The sequence below is a fragment of the Gasterosteus aculeatus genome, chromosome 1 (genome assembly GCF_964276395.1).
Source record: "Gasterosteus aculeatus chromosome 1, fGasAcu3.hap1.1, whole genome shotgun sequence".
NCBI classification, from domain to species: domain Eukaryota; kingdom Metazoa; phylum Chordata; class Actinopteri; order Perciformes; family Gasterosteidae; genus Gasterosteus; species Gasterosteus aculeatus.
The window spans coordinates 1,828,600-1,841,382 of record NC_135688.1 but is presented as its reverse complement, the minus strand read 5'-3'; the positions used below and the strand labels follow the sequence as shown (position 1 = coordinate 1,841,382).

Below are 12,783 nucleotides of genomic sequence, written 5' to 3'. Positions count from 1 at the left end.
AGGCTCGCTTGTAAAGCTAATGTTGTGCTGCAGCGGGCAACGAGGGGGTCGAGGGGGAAAGGGGGGGGGGGCTCCATGTTTATTCATACTAAACGGAAATCAATTTGCAGACGCACGTCGAAGCTTCCCGGAGAGGAGCTGCGGTTCGGTGCTGCAGGCAATTAGCGCGCAGAAGCCTTGTCCCGAATGCACGGACTGTGGTGGCTCTGGGGGGGGGGGGGGGGGGTGTTTGGGGGGGTGTTGGGTTTGTTTTGACACCTCGACGAGGGCAGCTCGATTACAGCGGAGTCTCCCGTCACTGAACGCCCCCCCAAAAAATAGCTTCATCTGCGAGGAAAAGGGCATTTTATTCAGATTATTATGTTCATTCAAAGTAAAACACGCCAGACGTCTTCATTAGGATCCTTTACTTAAGTAAAAGTACACTTAACATTAAAATACTCACAAAATAGTGCTTTAAATAAGACACGAAAACGAAAAGAAAAGAAAAGTCAAATATAAGAGGTGGATGAGTTTAAAATAATATAATATAATTAAAAAAACACACTAAATATAATAGTAAAATTCAGTGCAATGTGTAGTAACAAAGAATGAGATGGAAATACTTAAATAAGTAAAGTAAATGAGCCAGAAAGTACTTCTTAAAGTACACGCTTCCAAACGCTCACACATGGCACAACACGCTTCAAGTCTTATTCATCCTTCCTGGAAATCTCCACATCTCCCCCCTTCCCTCCCCCATCTCTCTCTCTCTCGCTCTGATCTGCATCCCTTCCCTCTCATTTCTGTTTACAAGACTCAAATTGCTTCCACACACTTTATCCCGTGAAGCAGATCTACAGGGAAAGCCCCCCCCCCCCCCCCAAAAAAAACGCGATTGTCATTGTTTTAAATTCCTTTTCGCTCCCTCCGGTAAACGACCCGGCCGTGACACACCAACAAGCCGCCACGCGGATGGTTCCACAGTCTGACGAGCTTCTCCTTTGACTCACCGGTTATTCCCGAGTTTGAACCAACTGTTGTGCATGAAATAAATGGCCGCTGCTTCATTATTGAGCTTCACTACTCGAGCTAACAAATGCCCCCTGCGGTGCCAACACCGACTCATGCCTGTTTTAATACCAGCACTTTCCTTTTCGTCTTCAAATCCGATTTACAGTTTGGCTTGTTTGAATAAAAAGTTTGAATTCTTCAAGAGGGACGGTTTCAAGTAGACGGGCACAAATCTGAATGTTGAATGCCAAACTGAAAAAGCAGGGGGGTGTAGAGCCATGGAAACACGTACGATACAAAGGAAGTACAGAGAGACTCAAAGCTGCTGCAAAAAGGTTCAGAAACACTACGAAAACACAGAAAAGAACCACAAAGCAACTCAAAATGACTACAAAGGGTCGCAAGTAAAGTGACAAAGAGATGCCGAGCATCTGCAGAAAGATACAAAAAAAACAAAGAGGCACTCAAAGCCGCCGCGAGGACACTCGAGATGAACAAATCCACCGCAAGATTCCACCACAAACACACTTAAAATGATTACAACTATACTAAGACTACAAAGAGACAAAAGACAACAACAACAAAGAGGCTTCTCTGTCGGCCTTTTGACCCCTCAGGACTAAAGAAATATACATTTTATTGAACAGTGGACTGTGGTTGTTTTATGTGCCGACAGTGCCGACGCACGTATTAATGAGCAACCGCCACTTTTAATGAGCTCAGTAAAACTTCCAGTGGAGCCGCGGAGCTGCCGGGACTCCCTCTCGCTGCCGGGACTCCCTCTCGCTGCCGGGACTCCCTCTCGCTGCCGGGACTCCCTCTCGCTGCCGGGACTCCCTCTCGCTGCCGGGACTCCCTCTCGCTGCCGGGGACTCCCTCTCGCCTCGTCACCTGCCGCCTTTGATGCACGCATGCTGTTTTCTCTTTTGAAGCCTCCGGGACCCCCTGCGGTTTACAGAAGGGTCGGAGGAGGGCAAAGCCCCGCTACTGTCCTCCGGACGGCAGGCCGCGGGACAAACCCGCGCTGCCACCTGTCCTCGCCGCTCCATGTCAACACCGCCCCCCCCCCCCCCCCCCGATGCTCCAACACTGGCACTCACTCGTTGTTGTTGTTGTGCACACACACGCGCAGGAACGTGCGCTGTTGGACCCCCCACCGCCCGGCAACGTCACACAGAGACAGATCCAGGAGTCCTGCTGCTAAGCGAAGCCCACCTCCTCACACCTCACATTACAGAGGAGTATTGACCCAATCCGGGGGGGGGGGGGTTGTTTGGTTGAGGCGTCCTGGGGAGACAGGCCATTGCAGGTCCGGGGGTCACGCAGAGGCGGCCCAAAACTCTTTTAAGATTCAAAGATTTGCCTTTCAAACACAGCCGAAGATCAAACCCCCCCTCGGGAGGAGGAGTGCGTTTCCAGTGATCCCATTGAAGAGTTCCTCATTCCTGTCCCCCTCCCACCCCCGCGGGGAAACGTCCCAGTGCCCAGATCTGAAAGGGAGGCCCAGCTGGAGCAGGACGACCCAAAGCCGGACACCGGGCCCGAGCCCGAGTCCGACACGGCCAGCTCCTCAAACTTCCGTATCACTCTCTTCACCGACTGGAAGGGAACGTCCCGGCACCAACGGCCCCCGCCGGCCACGCCGGGACCCCTGTAGTCAGAGTCCTTGCCGAGGAACACGTGGGGAGGAGGTGGGAGGCCACAGCGCAGCCGCAGCCGACCCTGGCCCAGGCCCAGGGCCGGGAGAACCCCGGCCGGGTCGAAGCGGGTTGGCAAGGTGGCCAGGTGCTCCCGGGTCAGAGGGTTGTGGAAACTCAGGGCCCCGCCCCCGACGTTCAGGAAGACCCCGAGGGTTTTGACTTGAGGCGGGACGGTGCGCAGTGTCTCGCGGCTCCCATCGTACACCGCGCAAAAAGCGGGGCCCCGTCTCTCAAGCCACCAGCCGCCACAACCACCCAGTGGGCTGACGCCTGAGGGACACAAACACAATATATGATCAGTCGTAACGTTACATACACTGAGATTGAAACCGAAATGTTCTTGTATGTGCACTGTCCCTGGTAGATAAATATGTATTGATCTGCTGCCTCTACTATGAATTATCCAACCTCTCATCTTCATGTCGCTTTACAAATCTTGGAACATGATACATCTGAAATTTGGTCCCTTCCATCCGGCCACCTTTTGTTGTTAAAAGTGTCTCGCACCTGCAATCTCTCTCCTATCCACCAGGGGGCGACTCCTCTGGTCCTATAACAGTCTATGAGAAAATGCCTGCTTCTCTCTCGATTTATTCCCTCAGTAAACTTCGTAAACATGAGCTCATGGTCTCAGTCTCTAGTTTCAAGGCTTCTTCAATACAACATGATGTTCATTTAGTACATTATGTTCCATTCAGAGTAAAATATACCAAAAAGCAGGGAAAGGCCACCTTGTGATTGACAGAGCTGCTTGCCCAGCTGGAGACCTCTTTTATTGTTGATTTCCTAAAAACCTGAAAGGTGATGCCTTGTGTCCTTTTAGATGTATATGCAGATTACTGTGCGCTTTTCTGTGAATAAATGCAGTTTGGAGCACATATCGTTGTTTTGAGCTTAGCAGAACGGTAACACGTCGTTTAGGGTTAGATGCACATTACCTTACACTTTAAATATATTGTCAACTTACAGGGTTTATTTTGTACTGTCAACACCATGTTCTAATTCATCTAGTTTATAGTTTCCTAAAATCAAGATACAACGGATTAAGTTACATATTTCTGAAGCTGCTATGTGTCAATTCTTCATATTTCAAACAAACGAAACCATTTTTTAACGCCGCGCGTGTGTGTGTGTGTGTGTGTGTATACATGTGAGTGTGCGTTGGAACAAGCACAGTCCTGCTGACCAACAGTACGGGTCTCTGGAAGCAATAAGCAGGCTGGCAGCCCACCAACCGAAACAAAGAGGAGGAGCTCTCACCGATCCTGTAGACGGAGCTGTTACAGACGTCCACCTCCCAGTAGTACTGTCCTCGTGCAATGACCACGTCGCCGCCGACCTGGGGCAAGGGGTCCAAGGTCCTGGATCTCCTGGCCTCGTGGCCTTGAAGCAGACTCTCTCCCTGGTAGGTGACGGTGAGGGAGGAGTTGGAGAGAACAAGGGACGGAGGGACATTTGAAGCGTCCAGAGTGAAACGTAGTCCTGCGATAAAAGAGACCAGAGGGCAAAGGACACAATCAATATCTCGTACACATTTAAGTGTGTATTCATCTAAAAGATTGAGCGTCATGAGTCCTGACCCGAGACGGACCGCTCCATCTCCTCCTCGCGTAGGTCTACATCGCCATCCACTGGTGCTGCCGAGTAACTGGCAGCATCAGAGCCTGAAGGGTGAAACCAGAAGAGTCTGCCCGATTCTGCAGTTTTTCATCTTTACAGATGGAAAGTTTGTCCCTAAGAGGACATCGGTACACTCACCATGTAAGCAGCTGGGCTCTGTCGCGCCACTCGCATCGCGGCAGTGTGAGATCCCCTAAGTACAGAGATTCAAAATGGTTAAAGGAATATTGATACCTTACATTTGAATCCCTTATATTTCTTGCATATTTTAAACATATATTGCAACTAGTACATAATTGTCTTGCGCAATAGCTTCTTTGCAATATGTCTACAAAGCGCCACGACGCGCGTCACCACACGTATTCAAATCTCTACAGACCGCTCTTCTTACTTTGTGTATTTCCACCTGCACATGTTGCACGTGACTTTGATCTTCAGACTGTCTCTGAAGACCCAAAGACCCAAGACCCAAAAGGCTGGGATGCTTTGGGAGACAGGACGTGGCAGATGACCAGGTCCGGCATGGCAGCTCCACAGGACATTGGCAGTACTGGCACGGCACCAAGCAGGCCGCCGGGGTGACGGTGCGCTGACCACCAGACCGGCCAGTAGACCGACCACCAGACCGACCACCAGACCGACCCGTAGACCGACCTGATCTTGTCCCCTGCGCGGCGGCTATGCAGTGGGCACACATGGGGTGAGAGCACGGCAGTAAGAGGACGTGGTCGTGCCCCCCGCTGAAGGCGGGACACAGAGGAAGCTGCCGGTGTCGGTCTTCTTCATCATCGGACTTCACTGTTTCCACACCCGGAAGCTCCTGCTCAAACACCCCAACACTTGAATGCATTTTTCAAATACGGCTGCTTTGTGGACTTTCTTGGATGTTGCCTTGCGAGCAAAGTCAGCAAAGTAAAGCTCTTTGTCCGCATGTCGCCTTAGAAAAAGCCCCAAATCCACATGTTTATTCTCCATATGTAGCTGCCATCCTCTGGCCTCAGTCCCCGTAGAAGCAGCTTCCATTCACCCAGAAAAGGACGACATCTTATTGTCCTGGTGTCCTTTTGCCGGAGAATCCCAAAGGCGTTCCAGTGAGTGCAGACGGTCCACCATGGCAAAAAAAAGACGGCTGAGCGTTGTGGAGCAGATAAGAAACCCTCCCGTTGCTTAAGCGTCCGCTCTGTTCCCGACTACCGTGGACGGTGAAAAAGGTGGAATAGCCTGAGAGCAGATGAAAGACACAGAGCGGAAGAGCGAGAGGACGGGAGCGAGTGAGAGAGAGAGGAACCCGGCCACTCTTTGCTTGGTGTTGCCATGGTAATGGCTCTTCCCTCAGAGACGCACAATGGGCAGATAATGCGGCACATTGAACCCTCGTGCACGCATGCACACACAACGGGCTCAATACTGCCACGGTCACGAGCCAGACTAAACCTCTGTGACACACATCCCCCCCCCCCCCCCCCCCCCGTCCAGCAGCACCAAAATCTTTTCCGGCTCTTTAAATCCCGGTTGGCGAGAGGGAGACCGCTCATTGTCCCCTTGGACTTGTTTACAAAGCAAGAGGCTGTATCTGAGGTCAGAGCGGGGAGGGCTTTTCAAATACTACAAATGGTAAAGAGAACTAAGGGCTTCATTGGAAGTCCACATCTGGTTCTTTATTTCCCTCACAGCTGGATCTGGATGAGTCATGTCAGGAGCTCGAGATGGAACCAAGTTAAAATACATGTCTACAGACTTTACAAAACAAATCCCCAGCTTCATAGCAAACGCATTTAGGTTGTGGCTATGATTAGATCGGGAAATAGTAATTTTCCAACATAACACGATGATACAAAATAATTTTGTAGGATACCTGAAAATTCCAGTGGATTATCAAGCCAGCGGTGAGAGGTGTTTCCCCCCATGGAAACCCAGGGAAACACAAAGCCCTCTATTACGTTTGGAAGGAACAAATATTGAACTTTCACAGAAGCTTTGATGGTAACGGCCCCCCGCTGTTACTCGGAAATGGCTCACCCATTACTGGAACGGAGCCAAGAGGAGCAGGGAAATCTCTGGATTGGGATAAAACAAAAGGAAGGTACCACAATAATCAGATTTTCTCATCAGTTTTCGACAGAGAAGATTAGAGTATTCTGCTGTAGGTTGTTCTGACCAGTTCTGTTTGAGCTGTTTCTACCCCTTGATTTGTAATTAAAGTTGGTGGTATTGCTTTTAAACAAATGCAACCATAAACACAGTAATACTAGATATCCATATTGCCCTGAAAGCAACTTGTCCATCACAAGTTGACCTCGCCCTAAAGCGCTGCCTGCTTCATGGTCTCTAAATGGACGATACTTCCCTATATGAACACCCTGCTGTATTGAAGAAGACTTGAAACTAGAGACTGAGACCAAAAACTCATGTTCACAATGTTTACAGAGGGAATAAATCAAGAGAGAAGTCGAGTTTCTCAAAGACTTCTATGAGGAGTCGTTCTGATGTTCATAACCCGACCAGCACCAATAAGCAGACAGAAACAGTCACAGAGGCTCTTCTGAACACAGTTGAGCATCTGTTAGGGTTAGGGTTGCTAACATCCGCGTGTTGTATCTGGGTTAGTCTTGTCCGGGTCTACGTGGTGCCTCTCTTGTCCTATTTGCGTTCAGCATCCAGAGTCAAACATTAACTTTGTGCTAGATCAAATATAAAACCGGCCTGCTCCAAAGAGCTCGCAGTGCACGTCACCGCTTGACTCATGACACACAAGTTTATAAAAACCAACCACTCAAAGAGAAAGCAGCTCAATGGGGTCCTCACCTGAGCTCTGATTCTGGACTTTGAGTTTTTAACTCGAAAAAATGGGGTTTCTTCTGGACACAGAATGATTTTTGAGTGTCTGTGTTCTGAGCACATTTTCTGCAAAGCTGAATGGAAGAAGGATGCAGGTTGACAAACCACAAATGACGGCCACCATGCACCCAGCATCGGGCTATGGCTTATAGCGGTGAGTGAGCCTCATTCCCCGGGCCGCAGCTCTTAGACATTAGGGATACCGGTGTCACTGTTGGTTTATATAATACTTACAGCGGTGTGAATGTATCGCTTGGATGTCAAACACATTGGCGCCTAATGGAGAGATCGTGTTAATGTTTGGAATAATGCTGCGCTATATTGCCTAGATCCATTACCATATCCCACACGCTTTGTTAGCAGCACGGAATAACTCTATAAAAGGACAAGAGAGAAGTTTCAACACCTACGTAATTCAGTCCCAGCTTTCACAACACCAGTGTTGTTAATGAAAGGCATGTGGGTAGGGAGTTAAAAGCCGCCAGCAGGGGGGATGCAACACATGAAATTCACACTACCTCGCAGGAGCTGGACGAGGGACAAATAAAAAGGAAGGTCGGGGGGAAATGAAGAAACAAATGCCGAAAGACAAAAGCCAAGTTTCATCCAGATGGCCGATGGTCAGTCATCTCCACCGTGTGCCCCTCTAGGGGTCCTGCTGCTGCTGATTGGAGGGATTTGCTCTGTCCAGGCTGGACCCACCGACTTTTGGTGCAACCGTCAAGTCAGAAAAACTATGGAGAAAGAGATCGTGGGCCTGAGGGCGGACATGGTGAGGAATTGTGCAATAATATTGATTTCATTCATGAAACAAAATAGACGCGTATCTGTCTAAAAACAGTGCAACAAGAGCTTTTTCCAATACATTTTTCTAATTTTTGTGTAGAAAAAAGGTTGACTTTCTTTGTTGGTTTATGAGTGTGACAGCGCTGTGTACTCAGGTAGCCTGCGTGGGTGCAGACACTCTGGACTCTCCTGTACAGCTGCCGTGTGTTATGTTGCACGCAAGCGAATGGGAAAATAAAACGGTAAGTTCCTAACGCCGACGCAGGTACACATACTTTCACTTTCTCACTCATACATCTGGCACTCAGTTGCAAAAGACCAACACCTGGTATGAGTATCTTTTTATATCTTTATCTTACCATCGGTATCTTTTTTTTTACTCTCACTTGTCATGAAATACGAAAAACTACAAAAGTAATTTTAAAGTTTAGATGTACGGTACCTTGGAAAGCCCAAGTGGCGACCTCTGGCTTTGAAGTTTCTTTATTCTGCATTCTGTCCAGCAGGGGGCGACTCCTCTGGTACTGTAGAAGTCTGAGAAAATGACTCTACTTCTCTCTTGATTTATTCCCTCAGTGAACATTGTAAACATGAGTTTTAAGTCTTCTTCACTACAGCGTGATGTTCATGTAGTAAACTTTGGTCCATGTAGAGTCAAACAGACCGGGACGCATTTATCCTTCTCAGTGCAGTTACGGTAACTTCCTGTTCTCCGGCTGTGAAAACACAAGATTGGCGACAAAAATCTGAGCAGTGGACGTCGCCATGACTACGTCCACTTCTCATAATGAGTCTGGCAGCACGGCCACTCAGGCTTGGTGATGAGATTACGGCCCGGGCCCTGCAGTTGCAACGCCGTCAGCGTGACCGGTCAGATAGGATCAGCTGTGATGTCATCGATATCGCACGCTCCCTGTTTTATTCGACGGGCGAACGACCGCTGAGTCTATGATGCTCAAGCAAAAGGAGTCAGCAAACGAGCTGGGCCTCCTCTACTGAAACACTGTTATCAAACCAGCCGACTTGATTTCGCAGGAACTGTGTGAATGTTTCGTGTGTGTGTTTGTGTGTGTGTGTGTGTGTGTGCCTTCTGCAGCTCCAGCAGAAGAGTGCAGAGGTCGTCGAGGCCCTGCGGGTGTTTTGGGACGGCGTGCGGGTGGCGAAGAATCAGTCCACATCGGAGTGTCAGACCTCGCTGCTGGAGAAACTGGAGCGTCACATGGCGAACTACGTGGCCATCGTCAGCCGGCTGCAGATGCAGGTACACACTACACAAACATGCACTGATGCATATTCACAGCTACCTGTGCCTGCGAGAAGATGGAGAGAGTTAAACGATAATTGGGGAATATGGATTTTTAGGACATTTTGGTTGCGTGGAAGGTAAAATGTCGAGCGGCTTAATCCAAGATAGAGACAGCCAAAAAGGCGAACGTGCGGCCCCCAAACCATGATACCTAAATCCACTTTTTGGTTCTTCTCCCTCAGCCCCGAATCCCATCATCTGAAGCGTGACCTCCTCGTCCACCACGTGCCGAATGTCTGTATCGGTCACGTGGAGATTCACTGGCGTTCTCTAAATGAATTCTTCTCCTGGCCCCTTACAGAGCGGCGCAGGGACGCCGCCTCCCTCTTCGCCACGGAGCTGCTCCAGCGTGACCTCCACCAGTGAAGTGCTGAAACAGTACGGGAACCTACTCCGGGGGAAACTGGAACGCCTTGCCGCCGACCTCCGGGACAAAGCCCCCGAGTCGCGTCAACGGTCAACCGCGGCTGAAGGACGATGCGGCTAACTCGGGCGAAAAGGAACGCAGTTCGTTTAATGCTGCCGAGCCGCTCGGCTGACCTCGGCTGGCGCATCGAGGACCAGGAGGGGTCCCGGTGAGGGAGGATCCGGGGGCCGGGTTCGGAGGACAGAACGGCGTGAAGTGATCGCAAGGATCCGGGGTCTCCCTCAGACACCTCCCTGAGGTCTCCCTGAGACCACTCGGAATTGAAAGTGTCCAAGTCTACAGTATTTTAAAGTGCGTCAGAAGCTCCTTGAAGATGCAGCTTGAGGGCCCTGGTCACAAAGCTCAACTTCCTTCCCAACAGTATTCCAGTCTTCTTCGTCTTCAGCCAGTAGTGTTACTGAGTAATGGATGACCTACGACCTCACCGTCAGAGTACGACAACAACGACTGATTGTCCTTTTGAAGCAGCCACAAATGTCCAATGTCCCCTCTAGATGTCGGGGTCGTCGTGGCGCAGGGGGTAGAGCGGGTGCGCTGGGAAACGCAGGGTTGGTGGTTCAAGTCCCAGCTGCCCCATGTCTCAAGTCAAAGTGTCCCTGAGCAAGACGCTCCCTGAGCAAATTGCTCCCCGGGCAAAATGTATAAAGCCATGGGTTTAAAGTGTAAGTCGCTGTGGATGAAAGCGTCAGCTAAATGACCTGTAATGTTTATTAAAAGATCTATTCTGTTACTATATATGTATATTATAGACTGTGCTCGTGTGACTGTTTAATATGTTATTTATTTACTGAGATGGACTTACGATGTTTGTGAAAGAAACATAATGAATGTATGAATAATATAATTTAAATACAATGTAGTTTTATTATTTTTTTGTGTATTCTGAAGTGTTTAAAAAACAACAAAATTGATTATCAAAGTAAAAACATGTCTAGATTTTGAAGTAGTTGACTGCAAAGTCCTCAGAGGTCTGTAGAGTACAGGGCTCTGATTGGCTGTGCCAACATGGTCACATGACCCATATGCGACAGGCCAAAGAGTAATCTGGGAAATATGAGAAAAGAAATATTACATTTTCAAGCTAGATGTTGACAGCCATGATAAGACTGGTAACCGCAGTGTGTGTCTTGATAAGTATTTCCCTCATGTAAGTATTAATATCTCTACCGACATGTCTGTGGATTATCTTGGTAAATTATTATAAATTCCTAGGTTTTCAATGTTTGTATTGTGTTTTTCACCCTAGCCTATTCTGTTAGTGAAGAGCAACCGGATTTTTGTTTTTGGTAAATCTTGAAATGTATTATTTTTCCCATTCTATCTTACATAACTTGAACTCATAAGCAACGTTATAGTGTTACTCTCTATATATTTATATCTAAGAATCTTGTGTTTTCTAAATACGTATATACATACATGCATAATACATGTGTAATAAGTATTTTTTGAATTACAACCGAATTTTTTTGTGTATTTTAAAACATTTTTTATTGTATTTATTTATTCAAACAAGTTATTCTTGTTTTAATAACGAACCTTGACCGGGCTTGTCAGCTGCTTTTATTCTGGTAGTTACAACCGGAAGCTCCGCGTCTAATTACGGCGTTGCTACGTCACATGACTCGTCTAACGGCGCTAAGATGTGAGAGCCGGAGAGGCTGAACATGGACACTCGGAGCGGACTTTTGACGCACTTTATTGAGCATTCCACGTGAGGGCTGCTCGTGTCGGCGCGGCGGTTTAACTCGCCGGGTTCATCTCAAGTGGTTCCGGTCGTCATTTCCTAACTTTAGCGATGTAACGGTGGCCGGAAAACACTTTTTCTTCGGTCGTCGTCGCGATGGCGGAGCGGACTCCTCTCCTCCACTACCGCCTCTCCACCAGCGTCAATGAATCCGAGCCGCGGTCACCCGAGTCCGGCCAGGCCCCGGCGCGTCAGCCGGGCGGCCCGCAGCGGCAGAGGTCCGCCCCGCAGCCGCAGCCGAAGAAACTCTCCGTCTTCTTCGGGGTGGTGATCCCCACCTTGCTGTCGATGTTCAGCGTGGTGGTGTTCCTCAGAATAGGTGAGCGCGGGGGATGGAGGGGCTCCATCGCCCGGCTGCGCCGAAGTCCATTCAGGAATCTGACGTTTTAATGCCTCCTTGTTTGTCGGTGAAGGTTTGGGGTTTGTAACCAAACTATGACCGTTTTCAGTCGCACTTGTTGAATTCGGTGTAGATAAATACACTTTTACACAAAACTAACCCAACCGTACTTATTTTTACCCTCTTGCTGCAGATTCCATCAAACGTATGGTTTGTTTTTCTTTTTACTAAATGTACCGAAACACTGTCAAACAGGGCACGTGGTCTTCAGCTGGTTCACGTTTAAATAATTCTTTCTTCTTTAGTCCTAAATTAAGCCAAACTCCATTCACAGTTCTGAGATGTGACGTTAAAGGTTTGAGGGGAACCACGTGACTGTATCTTCGTTCGTCACGTGTGACTCCTTTCAAATACATAAACGTTTATAAATCAAAACGAGGACAAAGGTTGATTTTATTGAAACGAAAGTTCTGCTTGATGACGTTCAGTTAAATAGTGAATGTTTAAAACTGAATCCACGTCTCCCTCATAATTCCCCTCATTGGTTCAGTGCTGTTCACGAGTGGCCTTTGGATTAAGAGGATTTATTAGAGGGGTTTTAGAGCTTCGAGCTGATGTTTTTCACCTCGTGTTTCATACGCACCTGCACTCAAAACCAGGGTCCTATTTGCATGTTTTACTTCCTGTTTTAATCCTTTGTGCATTGTTTGATTTGATGAATTATTGGCTAAAGGAAGCGCATCGCTCTGTGAAATGTCATCCAGCAGTAACATCCAGCTTCTTTTGTTTCCATATAACACCTATAACGTCTCACACGTCCTCCAGACGCTTTCATATCATGTGCTTCGTATTCAAGTTATGAATCACTTTCTCCCGCAAAGGTTAGTTAGTTTTCCTTTGTTAGGGATGAGCTCGGAAGATTTATTTCACGCAGCAACATTCTCCTCAAAGTGTTATTACCAGCGTGAATGTGTAACATGCTGCTTGTCACGGGTCACGACGGTTATCGATGCGGTCTGGCCTTCATTC

At 48.3% G+C, this 12,783-nt stretch overlaps 3 protein-coding genes across 11 annotated transcripts in view; 2 read left to right on the top strand and 1 right to left on the bottom strand.

Annotated features, from left to right (window-relative positions):
- Positions 1–392: 392 nt before the first annotated feature.
- LOC144410370 (uncharacterized) lies at positions 393–5,749 on the bottom strand. Its single transcript, XM_078106859.1, has 5 exons — positions 4,705–5,749; positions 4,452–4,506; positions 4,274–4,357; positions 3,954–4,175; positions 393–2,963 (listed from the first exon to the last, which is right to left on the bottom strand). The coding sequence occupies exons 1-5, from the start codon at positions 5,161–5,163 to the stop codon at positions 2,377–2,379; spliced, it is 1,407 nt and encodes a 468-aa protein (XP_077962985.1). The 5' UTR covers positions 5,164–5,749; the 3' UTR covers positions 393–2,376.
- A 1,309-nt stretch (positions 5,750–7,058) lies between these two features.
- Positions 7,059–11,151, top strand: thpo (thrombopoietin). Of its 7 annotated transcripts, none has more exons than XM_040181726.2 (5): positions 7,059–7,305; positions 7,802–7,923; positions 8,093–8,179; positions 9,034–9,198; positions 9,545–11,151. In XM_040181726.2, the coding sequence occupies exons 1-5, from the start codon at positions 7,293–7,295 to the stop codon at positions 9,728–9,730; spliced, it is 573 nt and encodes a 190-aa protein (XP_040037660.1). In that variant the 5' UTR covers positions 7,059–7,292; the 3' UTR covers positions 9,731–11,151. The 7 variants fall into 7 exon arrangements, with proteins under 7 accessions (XP_040037660.1, XP_077962976.1, XP_077962969.1 ...); XM_078106850.1 differs by having other exon boundaries at positions 7,160–7,305; positions 7,843–7,923; positions 8,097–8,179; XM_078106843.1 differs by having other exon boundaries at positions 7,160–7,305; positions 7,843–7,923; positions 8,079–8,179.
- A 110-nt stretch (positions 11,152–11,261) lies between these two features.
- The window catches only part of LOC120822218 (zgc:153039), a 28,112-nt gene continuing 26,590 nt past the window's right edge, over positions 11,262–12,783 (top strand). For 2 of the 3 annotated variants that reach the window (XR_013468393.1, XM_078106833.1), the window contains exon 1: positions 11,266–11,733. Coding sequence is in view for 2 of the 3 variants with exons in the window: in XM_078106833.1 (XP_077962959.1) it covers positions 11,511–11,733 (223 nt within the window). In the remaining variant the exon portion in view is untranslated. Of the gene's footprint in view, positions 11,734–12,783 lie in introns of all 3 variants that reach the window. The other variant, XM_040181706.2, reaches the window with a different exon arrangement.

Bases quoted from the DNA above. Each gene is read 5' to 3' on its own strand.
- LOC144410370 (XM_078106859.1), bottom strand. From the start codon at position 5,163: ATGCATTCAAGTGTTGGGGTGTTTGAGCAGGAGCTTCCGGGTGTGGAA. The intron at 4,358-4,451 runs GTGAGTGTACCG...TTCACCCTTCAG, and splicing joins AGAGCCCAGCTGCTTACATG to GCTCTGATGCTGCCAGTTAC. The intron at 2,964-3,953 runs GTGAGAGCTCCT...TGTGTCCCTCAG, and splicing joins CAGCTCCGTCTACAGGATCG to GCGTCAGCCCACTGGGTGGT.
- thpo (XM_078106840.1), top strand. The intron at 7,924-8,096 runs GTGAGGAATTGT...GTACTCAGGTAG, and splicing joins TGGGCCTGAGGGCGGACATG to CCTGCGTGGGTGCAGACACT. The intron at 9,199-9,544 runs GTACACACTACA...GGCCCCTTACAG, and splicing joins TCAGCCGGCTGCAGATGCAG to AGCGGCGCAGGGACGCCGCC.